We start from the raw sequence: 24855 nt of genomic DNA on the forward strand, positions 1-24855 counted from the left end.
TCAGAACCCCTTGATGTAGCAGTAGGCTTCCAGCGTGGCAAAGAGTATGTAGAGAAGCCACAGGCTCACAAACAGCCAAGTCGTGGCCAGCTTGCAGCCACGAGGGCCGCCCAGCTCCCCGCCCAGGTGGGGCCGCCGGCGGTACAAGAGCACGCTGACGCACACAAACGCGAAGATGGTGAAGAGGGTGACAGAGAAGGCCAGCGTGCCCGCTGACACGTGGAACTCCTGTCCCTGCAAGGCCCAGTAGATGGCGGCCACGGACCAGGCCAGGCCGATGCCCAGGAAGACGTTGACGGCGTTGCTGCCCGTGACGTTGCCAATGGAGGCATCTGCGTACACGTCCTGGATGGCGGCTGCTTTGCTGGCAAACGTATCTGAAAAGAGGCAGACAGACAAGAGCTGGTGGGAGGCTGGGGCGCGGAGGGCCTACCTTTGAGGGTGTCCAGTAAGGCAGCTGGGGCCATCAGGCCGAGCCTGGGAATGACAGGTGGGGGGTCGGGGGCTACCCCCAGCTCTGCCATTAATAAGCTGTGTGGCCTTGGATGGGTCACCTTACTTCTCTGGGCTACCCGTTCCTCATCTGCCTGCGTCTGAAAGATTCCCAAGGTTTTTTTTTTTTCTGGTCCTGGTATTTACTGAATGGGTTTATTGTTCTCCTTTGACTACTTTTTCAGTAAGGGGAGTTTGCTTTCCCATAATATCTCCCCAGGGAACCTTGACACCCAGGGACGCTTCTTACAATTAAGTGCCTGATTGCACCTGTCACACGGGGCGTTTACTTACGTAACAGACTGTGATTGAGCCCATGGGCTTAGCATTGCGCTAGGTGCTGGATTTATGGGGACAGAGGACATGCTGGGGAACCATGATGGGGAGATACAAGGGGAGCTGTGGACTCAAGGAAGACGGGGCTCTGCCTTTGCAGTTAATATACAGAGCACAGGGCCTTGCAGGCTGCTTGACATCTCTTTAGATGTCAGCATGAATTGTAAGCACTGGAAGGACTGCCAGCCACCCTTTTATTTGACAAGTTAGGAAAAATAAGGTTCAAGGAATCTACTCAAGGTAAGTTATCGGGAGATTTGACCTGAAAACCCTCATGTTAAGAGCCCTTTCCATAGCGTCACCCTACATCCAAGGAGCTTCAGCCAAAGCCACACACCAGCTGAGTGGACCACAGGATAACCTTCAAGCCCCTAATGCTGCCAGCTGTTCCCTGGACGCATCGCAAGGACTTGGATGTGCCCCAAACGCTCCCTTGCCCGGCTTATCCTGGCTTGCCTCCTTGTTGCCAACTTTCTCCCAGAGAAAACCTCTTGCCTTTTCTCGCCTGTGACCTTGCTTTAAAAATTTTTTTTAACGTTTGATTCTCTGCAATTTCTTCCCACATCTGTTCCTTTTACCCACATCTGCTCCGTCCCCTCTGATAGCTCCAATCCCTCGAGGCCCCGGAGCACAGAAATAAATCGCACATGGAGATTTATAAACTCCACAGGGAAAGGGAAGCATGTCTGTCTTGTTTCCCGTTGCTGGTGCTGGTCCCAGCAACCAGCACAAGACTGTATCAGGCTCAGTAAACATTTGTCTAATGAATAAATAGAGGCATGCTTGTTCATCTTCACTTTAGGTGTTTATAAGAAAAAAGAAAAGAATATGTAATTCATCATATGAAAGGACAAGAGCTTGTGAAGCTTTCTTCACCTATCCTGCTGGGAGACACTTTGTACTCACAGGTGCCCTAAGCAGAGGAGGCTGGTGGGCATTTCTCCAGCACATCTCCAAGCAGGCTAACCTGTAGCCAGAGGGAAGTGGCCCATTCCTCTGACGTGGAGGTTAAGAAATTGGCCACTTAAGCAGGTAACTTAACCTCTGGGCCCCACCTGACAGATGAGGATAATAACACGCCTTATTGAATAAGGTTTGGGTGAGCGTTACAGGGCTAAAACAGGTGAGCTGTTTAGCATACACACTTCCTGGCGCATCAAAAGTGCTCAAGAAATGTTAGCTATCATTCTTAATAGTGGCAGTGACCCCTTTGACCGACTTCTGTGCACCTAAGGGGCAGAGGCTCTGTTAAGCTCAGATCTGAGATGGTAAGGAAGATAATGAGGCAAAGTGTGTAGGGGTCACTTGAACCAGGTAATATCCTCTTCGCAAATGCAAGCACCCCTCACTCTCACCTGGCACAGAGGTGCCAAACGCCACAAAGACAACAGCCGTGACCGAGTCCTTGAGGCCAATGGTGCAGCCGAAGTGGGAGGCCAGGTCCCCGATGATGGCTGTGAGCATGCCGATGACGAGAATGGAGACGACAAAGCAGGCCCAGCCGTGGCAGTACTCTGTGGGGGGCACGCAGGCAAAAAGCACCTTCCAGAAGACCGTTAGGAAGTGCATGACGTAGTCAAAGCAGGAGGGCAGCCTCTCCTCACCTGACTCATCCTCATCTTCGTCCCCTGTTGCAGGCAAGACAAACAGGCCCGGGAAAGGACAGCGGGGTCAGATCCCCATTCATGAGAAAGTCCAGTCCAACCCACATCGTAAGCATCACTGGCTGCACGGAGACTCCAGCTCTCTCCTGGGCAGCTGGTGCGGGGTGCGGGAAATTGAAAACGTGTTGGGGTGCCCCCGTGGTCAATTTGAATGCAGGGCACCCAGGGAGAGTGGGTGAGAGAGGACAGGGGAGTAGGAAAGGGAAGAGAAAGAGATGAAGAGAAAGGATGAGAGAACCTGAGAGGGACAGGGCAGTGGGGGAGAGAGGGAGGAGGATGGAGCAGGCACGGGGCTGCCTAGGTGAAGGAGAGTGAAATCAGCTGGGTTTCCACTCTTCACTGGACACCCGTGGGGCTCCTCTAATCTTCCTGACGTGACTGCTGCAATAACCTCGTGGTTCTGGTCATCTTCCATCCCCAGCAGGACAGCTTTCATTCCAGATCATGTGGGCATCCCGGGGAGACAGTGCCATCCTCCAAATATCCCGTGGGACGGAGCAGGGATGGGCCTGGTTTGTCCTTGCCAGGAAATGTGGGCAGAGTTGCCCATTCAGCAGTCCAGGAGGAGAGGACATGCTGGCGCCCCGTCAAAGGCAACCTCTGTCATGTTTTGACATAACCGGTGGAAGCAGGAGTCAGGACACTTGGGTTCCAACTGCAGCTGCGCTATGAAGAGAATCTGGAACCTGGGGTCAACCATCTTTGGTTTCTGAATCTCGGCTCCCTCATTTGAAAAAGGAGGGAGTTAGATTACGTGGCTGATATTCCGCTTATTGTCTCTATAGGGGCAAAGAAAGGTCCTCAGAGGTGGGACTGGGAGTATATGAAGCAGGTGATAGGAAAAGAGGGGCAGCAAACGCAGCAGCAGTGGCCCTCTCTTCCTGGCTGTACTTTGGCTCTGGTGCTGGGACCTCAGGGATGTGACCCCGTGGGTTGCTATGACAACAAAGCTTCATGAAAAGAGACAAGGCCAGGAGTGCGGGGCAGTACAGGAGGCCTCCGTGGTGCTAAGAGGCAATGCTGTGAGTGGTGGCAAGACCCCTCCCATCCCCATGCCAACCCGCATGCAGGCCTCTGGGATGCTAGCTGTGCTGTGGGTCCCCACTGAGGAAACCTGTCACTCACTGCCGAGGAGAGGTCTGAAATCATCCAGGGCAGGGGTTTGTCAGTCAATGCAAGGTTTTTACAAACCCCAGACCCCCACATCTCTAAATCAGAATAGTCCCGCATTTTACAGAAAAGGAAGACCAAATTAATAAGAGGACGGAATGATGAAAAAGAGAATTTCTTAAGTTCCTGTTCAGTACCAGACTGTGCCACTTTCTACTCTCTTTGCTGAGAAAGGTAGCAATAGTTCCCTTTTTGGATGAGGAAGTCGAAGTACAGAGAGGATAGCCTGTCCCAGTTCACACAGTAGAACCAGGGTTTGAAACCAGAGATAGCCATGCTCTTCTAGTTACCCCATAGTTCTCTTCCAAAGTGACTCAGTGAAAAGGCAAACATCTAGGGTTAGAGCTGGGAAGACTGGCCACAGGGCCCTCCCAGAGACTGGTGAGTTGTTGACATGGCTGTGTTCTTGCTTCCCTGGAGCTGCCTGTGCCCATCTTGGGACCCTCTTACCTGCACTGACAGTGATGGCCTCCATGAACTGGTCCCTCCAGGAATGGGTCCCCACAACCAAGGCCAGGTTTGTCTTCCTGATCAGCTTGTCCACGGTAGTCTGTCAGGAAGATTAAAACTTGGAACCATGAGGTTAGAATGCTCAGAACCATTGTAGAGTCTGGTACTTCATGGGAATGAAAGATACCCTGTACTCCAGGGGGTATCTTCTGGCATAGTCGTTCTAATGTCCTTTTCTTCAGTTGTGACTGCTGACATTGGATATTTAGAGCAACACAACAGAGAATAACACTAATGATGTCAGTAAACCTAGCCTGGAGTAGTGAATTTTAGTATATTTGTTTTAAAAATACAATTAAATAGTGATGATACATTTAGGAGCTTTATAGCTCATTTATTCCACAGGCTGTGTTATGTTTCCTCACAATATTCCTAAGATACACATGGCCAGCACTGTTTGCTCCGCTTTACAAATGGGAAAACTGAGCCTGGGGTAAGTGAGTTGTTCAGTTTCAACTTCACGTATTCAGTGGTGACATTGGAACAAGACTCCAGGTCTTCTACCTCCCACCTCATTACTTTATTATTCAATTACATCTCACTTATGGCCTGACCTTGAACTCATAGGACTCTTCAATGATGACCTCTAGTTTGGGGTGTTCACCCAATATTGGCTTTCCCATTTCTGCTATCCTCTTGGCTTCCTCTTCCTCCACAGTCAGCTTCCTGTCTGTCACCTCTGCAACAAAGCAAAATCAGACTAGCTTTAGCTCATTTGCCATTCCCTGGAAGTCTAAAGCTCAGGGTATTAGGCATGGGCAGTGGGCATACAGCAAATAGCCCTTGAGGATGAGGACTCTGTGTACTTTTTAGTGCCTTTTTCTATAAGGTGCTAAACACTTTATGATCATCAGACCATGAGAGTGTTCCTTGCAGGCCTGGGCTAAACATTCCTCTTTTGATTTGATACCTGGGTGGGCAATCTGACCCAAGGATCTTCTGAGAAATAGCACCAAGTGAAGTCCCAAGACATTTGGTGAGATATCGAAGAGCTGGGAACCAAAGCCAAATCTCTTGACTTTTAACAATTTTGAACTGTTGGGCATGACTGGTCAACTACTTCATATAAGAGTTCTTGGGGGTCAGAAGCACATTTTCACCCAAAGGGAATGTCCACTGGTTCCCATTAACATCTCTCTCCAACACTCTTGGGAGTGTTCTCCTCTATAAAGGAGGAAGAAGGGATATTTCCAGGAATAGCTACATTTCATACTAGTGACTATTATCCTCACCATGAGAAACTTGGAAGATTTCCCCCCAAACTTCATGATTTCCAAATGAAAGATCCCCAGGATTTCTAAGGAACCAGGCACATTTCTTCTGAAACACAAATACTTGTTCAAAAACAAAACAAAAGGAAGCTCTTCCTCTATTTCCTTTTGAGGCATCCCCTGTCACCCCTCAGCATCTTAACTCAATCACCGGTGGTCCCTTCTCATGCTGAACAGTTAGACATTTTTTGCACTTCAGCTGGTGAGTCCATTTTAAGACCACTTCACCATGAAGATGCGTTTTCTAGATTAAAGTGGAATAGAGATTGTCTTTTTATTCCCCTTTGATTAGAAAATTGCTCTTGGCGTCCTGTTTCTTTCAGAGCTCGTTTAAACATCTTTCCAGCCGAGTCCACATTCTTACATGCAATTAATTCTTTTATTTGGCTCTTTAGCTTTCATTCCACACAGTGAATCTCCTGGGGGGAATTCTCTAGTCCTTAAAGAATCTCAAGGACAAAATGGGTCAGAGGCCAAGAAGGTCTTCTCTTCTTTTTATCTTGGGAATTTGTGAAGCATGGGGAGGGGTGAGACTTGAGCTCTCGAGGTTGCAAGGAAAAGAATTCACTGGAAAGATGATAAGCCAAGCAGAGAGTCTGTTTTCTATAAGAATGTCTGAGTTGTCTTGAATGAAACTGGTAAGAGAGTATGCGGAGGATTCCTGAGCTGGCTGTCCTACTCAGTGCTTCTGGCACCAAACACAGAAGGCAATCCCAAAACGCTGGGGAGCTGTCCGTGGTGCTGTCCTCCCTTTCGTGTTGGTGACCACTTTAGGAAACAATTATTTCTCAACGATCAATATCCTTCTGTACATTTCTATGCAGACACCCCCTAGCAGCCTGACTTCATTTAGTCCATATGAGCCTCTTATTAGTTAATTCTGAATATAAGTCTGGCTATGAAGTCAGTGATCCTAGAAGCCAGACTGCAAGCCACTCTGAATAAAAGTCTTTGGAAAAAGATGTATACGTAGATTCTTTAAAAGCATGGGTACGCTTTTCCTCTACTTGTAGCTTTTGGCACCATATCGCAATGCCTATCCTAGTAGTGACAGTATTATTCCACTCCTCCCTCCCCGACTCTCCCTTGTCATATTTTACATGTGCCACAAGAACTTTATACCAATGTAATGAGCTCTCCAGTGACTTATAAATGTACCTGTCTAACCCCTTGTCTAGCTATCAATCTAGCACTATATCCATCTGGCAGGATATTGATCTAGCCACTGACCTGTCTACCCCTGTGGTGACAGTCAGTTTTTCCTTCTAGCTCTCTGCAGAAATCTCTTTGACAAATAACCAATCCTCTATCTTTCGATCTCCCACAGTCCCACAGTACCCCACAGAGGTACTCTCTCGCTCTCTGTCTATATATATATATATATATATATATCTGTTAATTGATTGATTCACATGCCTTTAAATCAACTCTGATTTAGTATCTGGATTTGGTATCAATTCCTGCCTTTTCCTACTTCTGTAATTATCATTCCTTTCCATTCAAATAGTTAATTTCTTGAGAGAGTCATAAGTCTCAAACCTAAAAGACCATAATTATTCTGATCACTTGTTTATGTAACTCCTCTGAATTTCAAGTGTAGAGAATAAGTGACAGGTGATATCTTGATATTCAGACTGACTAAACAAACTCTTGGGTCTAGGAGAAGGAGGAGGAAGGGGAAAAAGAGAGAATGAGACTATTCATAGGGTGGAAGACTAAACAGATATTGGAAGAGGAAAGAGCTTGCCAGGTAAGACTGGAATAGATTGCCATGAATGTTCTACAGACATCCTCAGAAGGAAATGGGGCGATGCAGCCAGTGCTCTAACTCCCAGGTCCCTGAGCTTGGTGATGTAGTTCACACCGAACATATTTTCTCTCCATCTTTCATCACCAGGCATTGTGAATCATGTTTGCTTGGCCACCTGGGAAAATCCAAACAAGGAGTTGAGATTTCCGGTGAATTTAAAGTCTAACCAAGGGCTCCTAAATTGCAGGTGTACAGATTGAAAGATCTAGGAAATGACACCTTCTTTTCCTGTTTTAGCTTCTACTGGTATCTGTGCCAATGTGTTAAAAGTATAATGAAGCTTAAATTAAATCACAACCTTTGGTATGTGCATATGTGTGTGGCTGGTGGGGGGCGGGGTAGAGGCAAGCATTGGAACAAAAAAGCCCAACTGCCTCCTCAGGCGAGAAGATGAGTGAAGTGGAGAACACCCAGTGCTCTGACATTGAAACCCTGAGAGAAGAGTGGAATATATGGGGTCGGAGATAGTCATTATCCTATTGATATAGGATGAAGCAAGAGGCCAGGGAAGCTGGAGTAATTTTTTTCCATACAGGGAAAATGTAGGGGTTTACCTACATATATCTTTTATTTTGGTTTGAGACTCCAAGGAGGTAAATGTCCTTACTATGTACACTGCCTCTTCCTCAAACTCAGCGTACAGCCTATGGTGACTAAGTACCAATGAATTCTGTAAAATGGTTTGCCTCTCAAATGACCTTAAAATTTTTATACATTCAAAGAACTAATGAAGTATAAAATGTTATTTTAACATATGCTGAGACATCTTGTATAGCTCACTCTGCCTGCACCAAGAGTTACCGTATTGCCGATATGCTGGAAGCGCATTCCTAACTGCTCACAAAGTTGGACATTGTCTATGATTTGATTCCACTGATGCAAGCATACTCTCAAAGTAGATGTGTTTCCTACAACAGGCTCTAGACTCTGCGTGAGAATATCTCCAACATAAATTCCCCCGAAATTCTATATACAATCAGATCATTGCCCACCCCCACCCCGCCATAATATTCTAATTCTTCTTGTTGTTCATGGCACACGTGACTTCAAGGATCAATGACTAATGAACCAAAGTTCTAGAAATTTAGGTCTCTGCTGTGATGAAATGGAAGATCTTCAGGATCAATAAAATACCAGATTCCTTAAAAATTGCTTTTCATGTTCTCACAGCAGATCCTGATTATTTCTCCCTGGACCCCTTAAGATCAAAGTATTTTCTTTCTCATCCCATCATGATCCTATTAGGAGAGTCAGCTCTGACTCTCGTCCTCTCTTGCCCCACAGCATGAGATGACAGAGGAATTAAGACTCAGGAGAAGTCTATGACCCACCATTTCTTTGGTAAGTTTCAATTCTCTTCCTGGTCTCAGAGAGGACCAGCTATGCCTTTACCCACAACCACTAAAATGGTGCTCAAGGAATTGTCTATCTCCTCACAATTACTTCAGGTAGGGAAATATCTCCAAGTCCTTAGGAGAACTTGTTAGGTTAAGTTGGGCCCACAGTTCCTAGTAAATAAATCAAAGGACATTGGTCTTAAACTACATAATGACACTGGCAAGAAGCAGAAAAAGGGGGGAAGACTCCCCTTACCTGGAGACAACAGGAGCGCTGTTTGCAAATGGGTACCAGACAGGGGAAGAAAGAAAAGGAAAGAGCATTAAGGTCCCATCTTAAAAGTGTACCCAGGCTTTGTGGTTGCAGTAGCGCAAGGAAAGCAGTGAGCTCAGTAGATGAGAACTTTGCAGCCACATGCAAAAGGCAGCAATTGGAGCATGCGCGCAGCAGCAGCGACCGCAGCAAGGGGCGTGAACTACTGGCGAGACTGCTGAGCACCAGGGGCCTGCAGCTGCAAACCTGCCCCACACCTTCCCTGCAGCTCTGAGGGCCAGGGATAGAGGAGTGAGGACGGGGGAACCAAGCGGGTGGAGAAGAGACAGAGTTGGTCATTTGTGGTCTTCTGTGGGATCAGGTTATCACATCCATTCTGTAAAGGAGTGAGAATCCAGTTCTCTTGAAAACTGTATAGGTTGCAACCCTGACCCAGCTCTGAGTACCCCTAAAAGAATGACCTTGTGAAAAGGTAAATCCTGCAAAATGTTTCCCTTGAATAGTATGTCATTTTAGAGAGAGAGCCTGGAGGTTGGAGGCCATGGACTCCTCCCATTTTGTATCACCTGTGCCTACAAAGTCACTGCAAAGTCATTGTAATTAGTAGATGCTCATTAGAGATTTACTGTTGGTCACCTATTATGGCAAATGTATTTTTCATAGATCCTGTGGAGCTGCATCTCTGGATGGTGTTTTGTTTCAGAAAGGACAGGCTAAGTCAGAGTCCAGATATTCTGGACCAGGGAGACTGTCATACTGAAAGCTATTGGTAGATGGAGATGACAAATACAAGGTACCTGCATGGCCTGGGAACCATGGTTTGGTTAAAGATGTACCCAGCACAGGTCATCCCTAGCCCCTGAGTTTTCACTTATGCTAAACTCTCTTAGATTTCAAGATCCAAAAATTTAAAAATTCTTGTAACATACCACATATTCACCTTGATGGTGTCTTAGTATGGCACCTCACTCCCTGGTTCTTGTCAAATAAAAGCCTGGGAACATCCTGTTACATACTCCTGGTGCAGCTGGCAACTGAGGGAGATTGCTGAGGAAGGAGTGGGGCAGGGGGTGGGGGAAAGTGTCTGTAGATTGTTTTTTCTAAAAATCTCTAAGAATGCCACTCAGGTCTGTAATCTCATATTCACAGCCACTGAAAATACATATGGATCCAGAATCTTTATGGTACATAAGCAGGGAGAACAGCAGTTGACTTTTCCTGGTTTCTCCCATATGGAATTCCAAGGGGTAATGGATCAATGGATCTCCTTACTACATTGAGATGATAGATAGATAGATGATAGATAGATGATAGATAGATAATAGATAGATGATAGATAGATAGATAGATAGCAAGAGAGCTTGTTCATTCTGCTCCTTCTATGAATCTGGACAGAAGAACCCCTCCTGCCCCCCAGGTTCCAGTGGAAACTAGAGATCCAAACACATTAGTGTATCCAGGGAGGCCAAGGGGCAGCTCTTCCAGAAAGACCCCTGCTGCCCTGCTTTTTACTCAGACATCCCTCCCAACACCAGGATCATCTTTAGCACTATGAGAGGGCTTTAAGTCAGCTGACCTGCACCATTTGCTGGTCATGTCTACACGAATCTGAGACTTTCCACTTAGCAGTTACGGATGGGTCAGTGAGATCCAGGTAGACCAACTCTGAGTGACATGATATCTCCAGGGTGTTTTTCCTACTGTTGCTGATGAGAGAAGCTGGAGCCGAACTTTCCCCTGCATTGATCCCCAGGGTCAGGTGAGAGTCATTTATCCCTGCTCAGACATCCCAGAGACAAGCAGGAAACAGCATAGCTCTGAGTATTTGGAAGCATTTGGGCAGCTCGTTAGGGTGAGCCCATGGATGTGGTAAGAGGGGGAGCAAACAGGCCTCATTCCTGGCAGAGAGAGCTTTCCTTTCCCACCTGAGGCTTCCAATGTCCAGGCCTAGGCCTCACATCCTTGACCATGCTGCTCAGAGTTGCTAGACCCCAGGGCTTCCTCTATCGCAAGGCAACTGTGTTTCCTATTCATCCTCCCTTATTCCCTCCCCCAACCTGTCCAGAGCATTTAATCTCACCTCTGAAGTCTGTTTTGTTTGCCAAGAATAGAATCTCCTATTTCAGATATAGTCCTTTACTTTTTTTTGTAATGCAATTGTCATTTTGACCATGCACACACTATACTGTGTTGTACTGAATGCCTAAGACTCTCCCATGTAGCAGTGATAATGAAAAGCAATTTCCGCTGTGTAGTTTCTCACTCTGAGAACAGCAGGACATTCTGGAAATCAGGATGGGGTTTCATTTGACTCTGAATCTAGACAATCAAGTTTTATGACCTTTCAACTTGTGCTCTAATGCCAAAATATGAGGAGATCTGAAGAAACTGAAAATGAACCCTATAGACAATAGAAACTGACAGAAGACTGACACCTTTCCTATTGGCACCTTCCATCTTGGTCACTGGGAAGATCTGGAGGCATATTACACCAATAGCTCGATAAAATCCTTATTTTCTCACCTACTCCCTCCCCCAGGACTGAGCTCCACCAGGACTCTGCTGACATCTCCTTGGACAGAAAATCCAATGCAGTAAAAAGGGGTCCTCAAATGAGGAGTAGCCATAGGCATTCATGTTTGGCCAAGTCTCTTGAAGACCGCAAGGTTTATCTGAGGTCACTCTCTGTCCAGCTGTTGAATGGGGTTTATTGGGGAGTCAGAAAAGAAGAGTCTCTTTACCGGTAGAATAAAGTCATGGATGGACTTCCAACCCATTCTTCTTGTCTGGAGAAGACTGCCTTCTTTTCAGCTACCCTGTGCGATCCTTTGTCCTGCTTTCATTTGCACGTAAGTAGCTGGGACTGTGGAAATTGATGACACTAGTTTACAATGGCCTTAGGTGTCTGCTACGTCCATCCAATCATGAAGATGTGCATTAAATGCACAAGGGAGATGAGAATGAAGTAGGGCAGGTGTTGAGACAATTTCTGAAAATATTCTGGGTGGCGGGAACACAATCTGGGAAGCAAAGGAACTGGAGATTTTCTCTTTTCTTCCAGCACTCTTTGGCAATCAGACTCATGGCAACATCTTCTTAGGTGGCCAACAAGAGGATGAATAATGGAAGGCAGAGAGGGCTTCTGCCTCTCCAACAGCAGGTGTAAAACCAGTGTGGGCACAGAACTGGTCAGGTCTGCAGAGAGAGTCCCCAGAAGACAAGGGGAACTGAACATTCGTGTCTGAGAAGAAGACCTGGGCATGAGCCTTTGGGAGCATAGTCGCTGTATCTCTTAGATTTGTCCTTGAGTGAAAGGCTTCGTGCTGCTCTTTGTCACGTGACTATGAAGTAGCTGCAGAATCATCACCTTTTTTGACAAACAAGTAGGTCTCACCGTTCTATCCTTCATGAGGTTCCAGCAGCACATCTCTCCTGAAGGGGAGTGTGAATGACCTCCTCTTGATATTTCCCAAGAGGACTCTTACCCACATATATTCCTCCAACACTTTCAAAGTCGTAGCTTCTAACCATTTTCTTCAGGGGAAGAAGTCTTTCCTTACTACTACCTTGGTTGCAATGTAATCAGTCCCTTAGGCAGGTGTCCCAAGATACAGGGCCGGAGGAGAGGAGGAGAGGAGGAGAGGAGGAGAGGAGGAGAGGAGGAGAGGAGGCCACGTCTCTGGTGTGCGATGAGGGTTATCTCAAGACCTGGGTGATACGCTCATTTGCAGATGTCAAGCCAAGGCAGACTTCTGTGAACCGTCCAACACCTGTTTCTCAGAGATCAACAACAAGCAAGCCCTTCTACTGGAGTCCCTTCCATTGGAAAACCTGTAAGACCATACTCTGGGCCTGCCCAATGTCAATCCTTTTCCAGGACCCTCCGGCTAAGGAGATTTCCATACCTGGAGTTAACCACTTTCCTTTTGCAGACTCAATTTTCTGCTTTTGGGACTGCGTTATCCTAAAGTAGTCTGAATAAAGTACCCTACCTTGGGCTAGAACAGAGGTAGAGTGGGATGGGGTGGGATGTCAAGGGAAGGATGAACAGCTCAGGAATCCAGATTGCACGACTAGCTCAGAAGGCAGCTGTCTCTCAGAGAGCTCTCAGAAGCGTGGCCTCTGACAATTGGTGTACCTTTCCATGTTTTGCTCTACCCAACTGTGAAATAGCCAGATAAAACACTTACCTCCATGAAGGACAAAGGGGCCCATGGGCCACTCTGCAAGTGAATAACCTGCCAAGCACTCAACGGAGGTTGGGAGATGCAGCAGAAGACTCAAAGCATCATGGCAAGACGGGCTCCAGCCCCCATCCCAGACCCTCCCTCATTCAATCCGGGCTAGAGAGTGAGGGGTGGAAGGGGAACAAGGCAGGGAAGGGGCAGAGGCATGCATCGCATTACATTCCTTTCTTTATCTTCTCCTCCCCACCCACCAAGGAGTTTGCACATTTACAGGTGACTGTGTGTATGGTGGGGGGCTGTGAGGATGGGGAGTGCAGGGGACATTGGTAATCGGATAATTGGAGCACAAGGCAGAAGTAACTCGTCAGGGTCATGAGGGGTTGAGGCTGCAGTGTGTCCAAAAGGTGAAAAAGGAGGACGTGGAAATAAGCTATGGCTAAGAAGGCAGAGATGGTACCGAAACAGGGTAAGAGCGAGAATACAGGAGGGAAAAGAATAAAACAAGTCCATTGGTCAAAAGGAGGAAGGAGGAAAAGGAAAGAAAAGGGGGGAGAAAAAAAACATAGTTTCTTTTTGTTGTTGTTGCTTTTCAACTTGTTTAAATTTTTTTTCTTTTTGTTGTTTTATTTTGTTTTGTTTTGTTTTTAAGAATCTCACACCTGATAGTCCACGTTCCATCCATTTCGGTTCACCAAGGACAATGAAGAAATTCTCTTGCCTTTCGTATTCCTCCTCATCTACTATTTTAACCCTTACGGTTTTCCTGTAGGGACAACAAGAGAGAGAGTGTCGACTGGGTCGGTAGATTGGTTGGTCACCCGGAGCCCAGCCTTCAAAATCATTCCCCATCACTCCTGGCACATGCAGCTCAGTGCTGCCACGGTGGCTTTTGACAGGACTTGGTGGATTGAATTGCTCTTGTGTCAAAAATGGTCTTAGCTTTTCTTATCTCCTTGGTCACAGTTGTCCTTACAGGTGAGAGGGAAAGGGAGCCAGGAGGCAAGGAAAAGTTGGCAAAGGAAGGGATCCAGAAGGACAGGAGGGAAATGGGAAGGAAAAAGGGGGCTGAAGGTGGGGAGGAGTCATTTTCGATCCTGCTGACGGTTAGTAGGAAGTGAGCTGGGCAGCACATTCCACTGGGTGTCACGTGGTAATTGGCATTTCTTTGGGCAGTAGGTGAACTGCTGGCCCATCGGGGGTGACTCAGGGCTCTTCTACAACAGGAAATATGTCAACAGTCTAGGGGTTTTTTTTCCCTTCCTTGTGTCTATTCCCACTTGTTATGTGGGCCTCAGAAAGAAAATCTTAAAAGGAAAGTATTTATGAGGTAGGGAAACCAGAGAGAGAGAGAGAGAGAAGGGAAGGAAAGAAGGCAGAATTCTATTATCTTTCTCATTCTTTATCTCACAGGGCTTAGGTGGTGGGAAGTAAAATAAATATGTATTAACCACGATAGGATGTAGTATTCCTTTAATATTTACAGCTGATGCACTCCTGAAAAATGTGGTAAAAATGATGTAAATCATCGATTCTAAATCATCTTTGGACTTCTATCATATAGCGGTGATGTGTACCAAAGCTGGCTTGAATGCTGATTACCAAGGGTCAGGTGGACATGATAATGGAGGTTTCTGTTCATTTCTGGGTATCTCAACAAAGCACAGTGTCTTTTAATAAAACCAAATCATACGGGGAAGCAAAGTTTTCTTGAAAATCACTTCCTTCCAGAGACTGGCCTGAGGCTGGCTCAGGTCCGTTGTCTTTGGCAAAGTTGCCATGTGGGCCTGAGTCTCCCTGTGTGGCTTCTCCTGTTCCTTCATGGAACCACAGTGGTGTCAACGGGTCCTAATAGTGAGCCCTAATTGTTATTTTCTGCTTTTTTTTTTTGGTTTTGTTTGTTTTATTTTTGTGGGGTTTTTTCTTTTCTTTCTCTCTCTCTCTCTCTCTCTCTCTTTTTTTTTTTTTTCTTCTTTTTTGGCCTGGGACCTAAATGCTCTCTAAAGGGCAAAAAAATGCTAACAAACATAGCATAAAAAGTCTCATCAGAGCCTCTGATGTTCCTGTTCCATTCTGAAGACAGGCTCAGCTTTGTGCATTTGTGGGGTGTGTGTGTGTGTGTGTGTGTGACCTTCTGGGCACTTTTTGGACACCTTTCCACACCTTGCTCATTGGACAAAAGACAAAGCTCACTGATTGTCGAGAAGCATTTTCTGGGAATCTCTCTTGCCCTAGATATGGTACTCTAGGGCTGTCTAAGTGATATGAGCCTGGCCTGTCTTTCCACTGCAGGGACTCTGCTGTGGGATGGGAAGGGGGTGCTTGCTCTGTGACCACGGGCATGGTCTGGAGAAGCACGATTGACAGCTCCCCCTTCCACAGTATGATCCATCCAGAAGAGGATTTTCTGACTGTCTATTGGAGGCTGGGGTGTATGGGGCCATTCAAATCAAAGGCAAAACTGCGTCCACTCTGAGAAGTCCTGTGACTTCTTGGGGAAGCCTCACCTCAGGTCAGAATCCTCTCTCCCACTCTTCTAACTGCCTTCACACCTAGATGCCCTGCAGAGGGAAGACAGAAGACGGCAGGTAGGCCTTTGACCTAGATCTAGAACTCAAACGTGTATTTTCAGCTCAATCAAGGTCAGGGAGAGAAAAACACACTTGCTAGCAGGGATTCCTAAAGCCTGTCTTGGGGAATGGGATGAACCACAAACAGAACCCAAATACAAATGCATTGATTGTCAACATCCAGAGACTATCAGCTTAGCCCTGAGAAGAGCTGCGCCACAGATCTCTGTGCTGAGAGCTGGGCCAGTTTCCCAGGGCTGTCCTTCTGCCTGGGATTGCGCTATCTTTTTCTTCCTTGTATCCTAAACCACTCAGGAGGAGCAGAGAGCCTCATATATGATACTCTCAGGGCTGTGGCTGGTGTTTTTTTCTCTCTCGCTTTCTCTCTCTTGCGTTTTTTTCCCCCATATCCATCTCCCCATCCCACAAAAAATTGCCATGGGGTCTTGAGCATCCCTCTTACAATACCATGTGACAGGCTGGCAGGTGTTAGGACAGAGCTGGGTGCAGAGAGAATATAGGGAGAGGGAGAGGGGAAAAGAGAGAAACAGAAAAGAAACAAGGGACAGTGAACCAGAGAGGCAGAAGAAAGGGGAAGAGAAGGAGACAAACGGATTGGAGAAAGGAGGAAACAGAAGAGGAGAGGAGATGCTAACGTTAGTGTGCAGGACTGGGTGCTACACCTTTCTGAAAACATATCCACCATGTGGGGGCCCATCATCTCAATGAAGTAATTCTTGTTTTTCTCATGCGCCTCATGATCAATTACCTTGATGTGAATTATTTTGCTGTGGATGGAAAAATAAGTATCATAAACAAGGAGCAGAGTGGGGGGCCGGCCAGCCAGGATAAGAAACGGAAAGAGAAAGAAACAGTGAAAAGATCTAGAAAGGTCAAAGTTTGCCCCGACACCGTAGGGACACGGAGGAGAGTGGCCACGCCAGGTCCCCTTCCAGCCCCACTGGGCTCCTCCTGGGCTTCGTGTGGCTCCATGGCATGATCAGACTGGAGCTCAGGCTTTGAAGTCAAAGGATCTAGGTTCTAATCCTGGATATGCTAGGTGATCTTGGACGAATTATTTCCCTGAGACACAAAGGGGTTGAATAATGCGTAAATTACACCATCTCAGGGCAGTCGTGAGAGCTACAAAATAATATACGTAAAAAGGCTCAGGCATTCAGGTTCTCCTAAAGTATTTGCTTCCTTACTCTCTCTTGCTTCTGGGGCAAGGGGGAATTTAAAACAATTTTTTTTTTTCTTTTGAAATTAGCTGATACCGACTTGAAAGTTTTATTTTATAGAAAGGGCAGCGCGTGGGGGGCTGCAGTTGGAGCCTGTCCCTTTCTCTGTGGTGGTGGCTATCACAGGGAAGCCAGGAGGGCCATTTGGCTCAAGTCACACCTTCTGGTAATTCACAGCAGGCATCGAACGCTACCGACCTGATCTCCAAATGAGCTTCTGCACTCAGAGGAATGCACTGGCTGGATCACAGGAACTCTAGGGCTCTCTGAATTACGATTAGTTCATAAATCCTACAGTGATCTTGTGACTAGCACAATTATGTTTTTTCTTTGTGTTAAAAGGAGTTGTTTTGTTAATTTAAACATTGAAAATTATAAACCAAGCCAGGAACCCTGTTTTGCATTTCTTTACTTTAGAAAAATGTATTACTAGGATCTTTAAAAACAGAGGTGGACCTGAGCTTCTCCCAGCCTTTGCTAGATGAGGGGGACATTTCCGGATCAGACCCCGGACAAGATGTTTAAAGGTCTCTCCCAGAGGGTGTGAGACATTGCCGGACGGGGGTGGGCATGGAGCTGAGTCTCCCCTCAGCGGTGGGAAAGAAGGGGCCACGCAGAAGCCCTGCTCAGCTGCCCACGGGCATGCACCCTTTCGCACACGGGTGCCCTGAGCGAGGCCTGCCCTTTGTTGAGAAGACCAAGGCCTTCCGCTCCAGCCTTTATTCTTTCGTATAAAGTAGGAATATTGCTACATTCTGACTTGGAACAAACTCTCAGCTCTCCTGTGTTTCCCAAGTCACCGTTAGAGCTTTGCATGTCGACAGAGCTTCTGTCGGCCACACTGTCGATCCTGTAGAACCAGATGTAGGTCCGTCGCTCCTGAAGTGAATGTAAGAGCAGTTACTAACCCACCCAGCTCCCGCCACCCCAGTGCTTCAAAAACAGACTCCAAACCCTCCTCACTTGCTACACCCACCCCCAGTCACAGGAAAACCTGGCTGGTCACCAGAGATAGTGTGAGTGTCCCGTCTCTGAAAGGCCACAATACTTTGGCCTTCTCTCCTCCAGGGCCATGGCATTGGGATGGGAGACTGCGACCTGGGATCAAACCCAGCCCCTCCTGGGCCTCAGGCAGCTTGCTAAAGCTCGCCAAGTCTCGTTTGTAAAGTGGAATACTAATATCTCTTCATAGCATTCTTAATTGAGAAAATGCACGCAAAGCACTTGGCAAGGTGTACGTTTCCTCGTAAATATTTAATAAATAGCAACTATCATTACTAAGAGTAATATGACCCCAGTCTGGTGGTTTGAGAGTAGCATGTAAAGAAATCTTTTCATCTCCAGTCACTGAGTCAGAGAATAAAAGGAAATCAAGCAATAGAACTGGTGACCCAAGAGGTGGTACAGGCTGGAAATAGATGTCAGGTCAAGAAAGAATTGGATAAACCAGGATGGGAGATCCCAAATGGGTTCTTAGAGGGGCTTGGCATGTTAAAGGTGGTAGCATGGAGACAGACTCTTATATTCTCCCCAAATCTGGTTTTGTGCCCCTGTCAGTGACAAGCTCTGGGTTGGGCACACCCCACGTCAGACACAGCACGGCTTGTGCTTGTTTGATTTTTAGCGAACAGATAAACAGAAGGAGAGAAGCCACTGACAACTTAGTTGAAGACAGGGAAATGAGGCCAGGCATTAAGCAGTGGCAAGAGAAACTTAGGTGAGCTAGGTGGAACCCCCAGCTGGAGGGTATCATGCGCGGAGGAGGCACGGTGTAAGACTCCCTCCCTGAGATGGCTCGTGCAGAAGGCACCACATCTGTTTGGGCTTAGGGTGTTACCTTGCCCGGAGAAAACCGAGAAAGTTCGCAGTTCTGCTCAAGCCACACGTGAGGCCACAAGAACATTTAAATTTATTAAGAGTCACCAGCCAGGTCTCGCGTTCTCTTTCCAAACTTGTTCTCCCCCATTTCAGTCGATGGCACCATCATCTATCCAAACCCAGAATCACCCAAATCCTTCCTCTCCCTCATCCCTCCCCATCACCAGCCCGACGCCCATCTCTGACCCTAAAAGATTTAATGCGCCCATTCTGCTATCAAGACCTAGATCAAAGCACCTCTCCCTTGGACTTTACAACAGCCTCCTAAGAGGTTTTCCTGCTCCTGACTCTGCCCTCTTCCTTAAATCCCTTCCCTAAATGACAACCAGGGTTATCTATTGAAAATAAAATCCAGGTCCTATCACACCTCTTTAATTGGAATAAATACAAAGTCTTTACCACTGCCTATAGGATCTTGTATAACCCAACTTAATTCATCACGTGGTCCATGCTTATCCTCGTCCTTTTGGTTGTCTCATAAACATTCCTTCCTCGGTGTGGCCTTCCATGGCCACGTTATCTCTTTGGGTCTCCCTCCCCACCATGCCCACCTCTCCAACCTGGGTCACCTTCTATCATGTTCCATCATGTTATTTCCTCAGCTCATTCCCTTCAGTGCACCGATCACAGCCCAAAGTCAGCTGGGTAGGTTATTAACTTACTTGTTTACAGCCTATCTGTCCACATTACAGTGTAAGCTCCCTGAGGACAGGAGCATGTCTTTCTTACTTGCCACTATAGTCCTAGTGCCTGGTGTAGAGGAGGCCCTCAATCATATCTTCCCAAGTGACTTGCTAGTGGCGAATTTCTAACACATTAGAAATTCACAAAATTTCTAATTTCATGAAATTAATCTGAAATTCATGAAATTAATCATGAAGCTGAAGCTTCATGAAATTACTCTGCCTTTTCACAGTAAAAATGTAACTCATTAGGAACAAAAAAATATACTGAAGGCTACTTTGATGGAATGACTAAGCATTCTCAGTGGCACCAAGAGGCCAGAAGCCCAAATGTCATTGAACTACACCCTCAGCGTACTTAACCTACTCTATTTGTCCAGTCTTCAGGAGCTCTCTCCAACAGCCAGCTGGGATCTAACTCATGGGTTTAGGCTAGGGCTTTTGAGCCCCATATCTCTCCTATTCCCAATTCCTCCTTCGCCCAGTGGCAGTTACTAAATGGTCACGGGGTCAGATCATCCCAAGCAGCTGTTCCTAAGAGCCAGTAATGCTTTCAGAGGCTCTAGGCCTGCACCTGCCTCTCCTCCGAGCCTTCTGTGGAAGGAGGTTCCAAAGCATGCGGCGTTCCCAGCTAAGACCTAACTGTGCTGCTTGGAAAAGATGCCCCCAGGAGCTCGCCCACCAGCAACCTGGAAGGGATTAGGAAACACATTTCTGGGCTTCCTGACTGGCCTCTCAGAACATTCCTTTATAGGAGGACACCGAATTCCAAATCAGGACCTTGTGAATTTCACTTTACACAAGGAAGGAATCTAATGTAATATATGCATTTACGTTGCCTTCAGCACCATGAGAACTTTCTTATTTCATCCTTACTTCAGCCAGGTAAACTAGGTATTATTCCTTCTACTTTAAATATGAGAAAACAGAAACTAACACACCATTGTAAAGCAATTATACTCCAATAAAGATGTTTTAAAAAAATAAATAAATAAAGATGAGAAAACAGATGCTCAGAGAGGTTAAGTAACTTTCCCAGAGTCACACAGCTAGTAAACAGCAGAGTTGGGATTTTGGCATATGTCCCCTGTTATTCCTATAGCTTATTTTGTACAAGCAGGTGGGTAAACTCTGGCTGCCATTCCCAAGCTGTGGCCACAGTAAGAACCCTAGAATTCTCCCATTTAAACTCAGGCAGCATAGGCAGGTAATAAAGGGATCTGCCTCTGCTTTGCGACGTGAGTAGCTGGCTTCTTAACCCTTTGGCCCTTCCTTGCTGGAAATAATCTCTAAAGAATCTCTGACTTGGTGACCTCTTCCCTCCTGATTTCCACTAAATTACTCTTCACCCCATCAACAAAGGTTCCTTTTCATCATTTCTAAATTTATCCTGAGTGTTCCAGGCCACCTAATGCCCACAAAGCTTCCTTGACCTGGGGCTGCAGGACGGAGCTGGCAGCAGAACTGTCAGCCTTTCTGTGGGAGCTTCCAGAAGGCTCACATCCGTGTTGGGTTCTTCTTTTAGTCCTTTTTATCTCCCTAGTTGGTGCCAGCAGCCCCCATCTCTTTCTTTGTCAAGTTTCTGGCTTTGAACCAGGGCTGAAGAAGCACTCCCACCTCCAATCGCAGCCTGACAACCCAACACTGACACTCCCCCGACCCCTACCAAGGTCTGGGGAAAGAGCTCCACGTCTCATGAGAAGGTTTAGGATGCTTTCGCCGAGCTTTCTCTTGAACATAGGTGTGGCATAGGGTCCCCGAAAACAGCGCTTCTCAAACTTTGGTGTGCATATGTTTTCCCTGGGAATCTTGTTAAAATGCAAATTCTGATTAGGTAGGTCTGGTGTGGGGCCTGAGAGTCTGCATTTCTAACAAGTAACCTCGGTATTCCTATGCTGCTGGTCCAGGGCCCGGTACTTTTGGGGGAATTCTCTCTGACTCTACTAAAAACTTAGGGAAAAGGAGGCAGCTACTCAAAAACTACTGCCAGTCAGGGAGAGGGGGGCTGGAATCAAAGTGTAGCATTTCAGCCAAAGACTGGAGTTAGGTCCATTCTGACAGTACACTTTGAGAGGGAACTTGGAGAGCACCCAGAACAGGGAGACTAAGATGATGAAGAGTCTAGAAACCATGCTTCAAATTAATTGACTAATATTTATATTTATAAATATTAAAATAAAATTATATATATATACTAAATATTAGTCAATTATTTTGCGGTACGCGGGCCTCTCACTGCTGTGGCCTCTCCCGTTGCAGAGCACAGGCTCCGGACGTGCAGGCTCAGCGGCCATGGCTCACGGGCCCAGCCGCTCCGCGGCATGTGGGATCTTCCCGGACCGGGGCACGAACCCGTGTCCCCTGCATCGGCAGGCGGACGCTCAACCACTGCGCCACCAGGGAAGCCCTGTCTGACTGATATTTAATAGTGCTTCCTTTATGCCAGGCACTGTTCTATTCTGGCACTTTAGTTACATTAAATAATTCAATCTTCACAACAAACCCAAAAGGTAGGTACACGTCAGGCAAGGTGCATACATCATCTCATTTAGTTAGTCTTCACCGTAACCCATGTAGGTAGGTACTGTTTTTATAGATGAGGAACCAGAGGCTCAGAAAAGTTGAGACTAGCCCAAGGTCACAGGTAAATGAGTGGCAGAGCTGGAATTTGAACTCAGACAGTGTGGCTCTAAAGACTGAGCTTCTAACTGGGATCTGATATGTGATTCCGGAGGAAAGATGTCTCCTGAGGGAGACGGCGCCCACTCCAAATGGTTCTGGGGCTGTCACAAGTGGTTCGTCCAACGGACTGAGTCCATTGAAGGGGAGGCAGAATTCAACTCTACCACATACCATTACATCAAAGAGATGAACTGATTTAAAAGGGAGTTATCTCCCCTTTCCTGGTGGCTAGGGTGATGACCATGCATGAAAAAGGCTGTGGAAAGGATTCTGCGTGCTACAGGAGATCAAGGAGATGACCTGTAAAGAAAGGTCGACACCCAGTGGTATGCTGGTAAACGTGCTCATTGGAAAAAAAAAAGGAGCCCTGATTTGGGGTGATGCCTTCCATGGTGTAAATACTCCCACTATAGTCAATTTTAAGGTACTAATTATTTGAACAACCAGCTTGCAAAAATCTTCAACACTTAACAATCAGGTCTTATGAACTGGTAGGAGCCAGTTCCAGCTGACCACTGACAGTGTCAGCTTCTGCCAACACGTTCGAGAGGGGTTATGTTGAGAAAAGGTAGTTCTGATCGATTTACAAATTATTTTACCACATGCTAGTGTTTGCTCAAAATGCGTAGCTATCTGAATGAGCTTATTCAAACAGGCCTTTGGGGGAAAAAAAAGGCTCAAAGATTTGGCTTTTAAAAGGAATGTGGGTGGGTGACGAGGCTGTGGTAGACTGAATTTCTAAAATGTCCCCTCTTAGGTGGAGCCACTGCCAGTGGCTGTGGACTGCGCCCTCGGCTCCACTTGCATGATGGTCCTTGTTGTGGTTTGGTTTTATTTTGAGGAAAATATCCTGGGGTAAATTTTAGTCGACTGCAGCTAATTTGTTTTAGAGGAATTTTGTTTAAAAGAAAAGGATCATTCTGAACTTTGCAATGACCCCTTATACATTTTCTGAAAACGAAAATGATCAGCCACGTGAAAAGATTTTTCAAGGAGGATGTGTCTGCATTTTATGAAAAGCCAGAAGTTATTAGAGGAAAGCAGTTGTTGAATCTTTCAAATATACTTGATCATGCACAAACTGTAAGTATTTTTTCTCTTAAACTGGAAATAAATCTATATCTGGGGCTTCCCTGGTGGCGCAGTGGTTGAGAGTCCGCCTGCCGATGCAGGGGACATGGGTTTGTGCCCCGGTCTGGGAGGATCCCACATGCCATGGAGCGGCTGGGCCCTTGAGCCATGGCTGTTGAGCCTGCGCGTCCGGAGCCTGTGCTCTGCAACGGGAGAGGCCACAGCAGTGAGAGGCCCGCGTACCGAAAAAAAAAAAAATCTATATCTGTTAGAAACAATGTAGCCAAAAGATATGAACCTGAAGAATTTTGTTGCCAATACTTTATAGCAAGTATAGGAACCAAAGTGATTTGAGTTTGTAAAAGTGCAAAATAGTATGAACAAAATTTGCACTATACCAGATTTGAACATCTAGTGAGATTCACATTCATACTAAGTTTTTAGCATTGTGTTCTTCTGCATTCATTTTTTACTTTTATTATAGGTTCAAAACCAAAAAAAAAAAAAAAGTCCCATCTTACACAACACTGTAAATCAACTATACTTCAATAAAAAAATAAATAAAATAAAATGTCCCATCAAAGATGTTCTGCCCTAATCCCTGGAGCCTGTGAATACGATACCACCTCCATAATGTTATGTGATATGTTATGTTATACGATACAGTTGACCTTAAAATAGGGAGATTATCCAGGTGGGCCTGACCTAATCACAGGGGTCCTTAAAAGCAGAGAGGTTTTTTTCTGGCTGAAGAAGAGGAAGCCAGAGGGATTCATGCATGAATCCCTTTGAAGCATGAGAAGGACTCAACATGCTGTTTCTGGTTTCAAGATGGAGGAATGCAGGCAGCCTCAAGGAGCAGAGTGGTCCCTGGATGACAGACAGCAAGGATGGGGGCCCTTAGACCTAAAGCCAAAAGAAATTGGATTCTGCCAACACCCTGAATGAGCTTGGAAGCAGACACTTCCCCAGAGTTTCCAGATAAGAGCCCAGCCACCCAAACTTTGATTTCAGCCTTGCGAGACCCTGAGCAGAGAACTCAGCCATGGCCATGCCTGGACTTCTGAGCTATAGAACTGTGAGATAGGTATTGTGTTACATCTCTAAGTTTATGGCACATTGTTTCACAGCAATAGGCAACTAATATGAAAGCCTTTTAAAATTTTATAAAGTCAGGAACTGAGCCAGATAATCTCTTAGAACTGTCTTGCAGTGTCTATTTTGTAATCAGACTATGTCATCCTGATGGCAGGGCCACTGTTAGGCTCTAAGGCGCCTTTGTGAAAAACTGAGAAAAGATACAGCCCTAGGAGATACACAGCTTGGTGAGGAGAGAGCGCCTTCCTCCGGCTTGCAGAGCAGCATGTCAGGGCACTGGGCTTGGTGTGGAGAGTGCTGGCTAGATTTTCAGCCTCCACTTAAGGGTCTTTATGCAGTGCACAACCTGCACAACTGTACATGGCAGTCCTGCTTGGCAGACTTTTGCCTGATTCATTAAGCCACACACGTGCCTGAACCAACAAGAATATGGGACAGGTGGAGGCAGAGACATGGATTTCATTGAAGAACTTTCTGCAACCTGGGGGAGTGGCCAGGGAGGTACAGAGTGGGAGGGAAGGATATTTGGGTCTGTAAGGAGGAGCGTGCACAAATGACCTTTGCTGCTTTGGCATCTATTCTGG

General features: G+C 46.4%; 1 protein-coding gene across 8 annotated transcripts in view; it reads right to left on the reverse strand.

Moving 5' to 3' along the window:
* The window catches only part of SLC8A3 (solute carrier family 8 member A3), a 127566-nt gene continuing 102711 nt past the window's right edge, over nucleotides 1–24855 (reverse strand). The window contains exons 2-7 of one of the 8 annotated variants that reach the window (XM_029239073.1): nucleotides 13711–13814; nucleotides 8847–8864; nucleotides 4727–4842; nucleotides 4113–4212; nucleotides 2184–2456; nucleotides 1–377 (exon numbers count right to left, since the gene is read on the reverse strand). In XM_029239073.1, coding sequence (XP_029094906.1) covers nucleotides 1–377; nucleotides 2184–2456; nucleotides 4113–4212; nucleotides 4727–4842; nucleotides 8847–8864; nucleotides 13711–13814 — 988 coding nt within the window. Of the gene's footprint in view, nucleotides 378–2183; nucleotides 2457–4112; nucleotides 4213–4726; nucleotides 4852–7676; nucleotides 7686–8837; nucleotides 8865–11630; nucleotides 11651–13708; nucleotides 13815–16299; nucleotides 16407–24855 lie in introns of all 8 variants that reach the window. The other 7 variants (XM_029239070.1, XM_029239069.1, XM_029239071.1 and 4 more) reach the window with 7 other exon arrangements.

The sequence above is a fragment of the Monodon monoceros genome, unplaced genomic scaffold (assembly GCF_005190385.1).
Source record: "Monodon monoceros isolate NGI ecotype Baffin Bay Population unplaced genomic scaffold, NGI_Narwhal_1 Super_Scaffold_21, whole genome shotgun sequence".
Lineage (NCBI taxonomy): Eukaryota > Metazoa > Chordata > Mammalia > Artiodactyla > Monodontidae > Monodon > Monodon monoceros.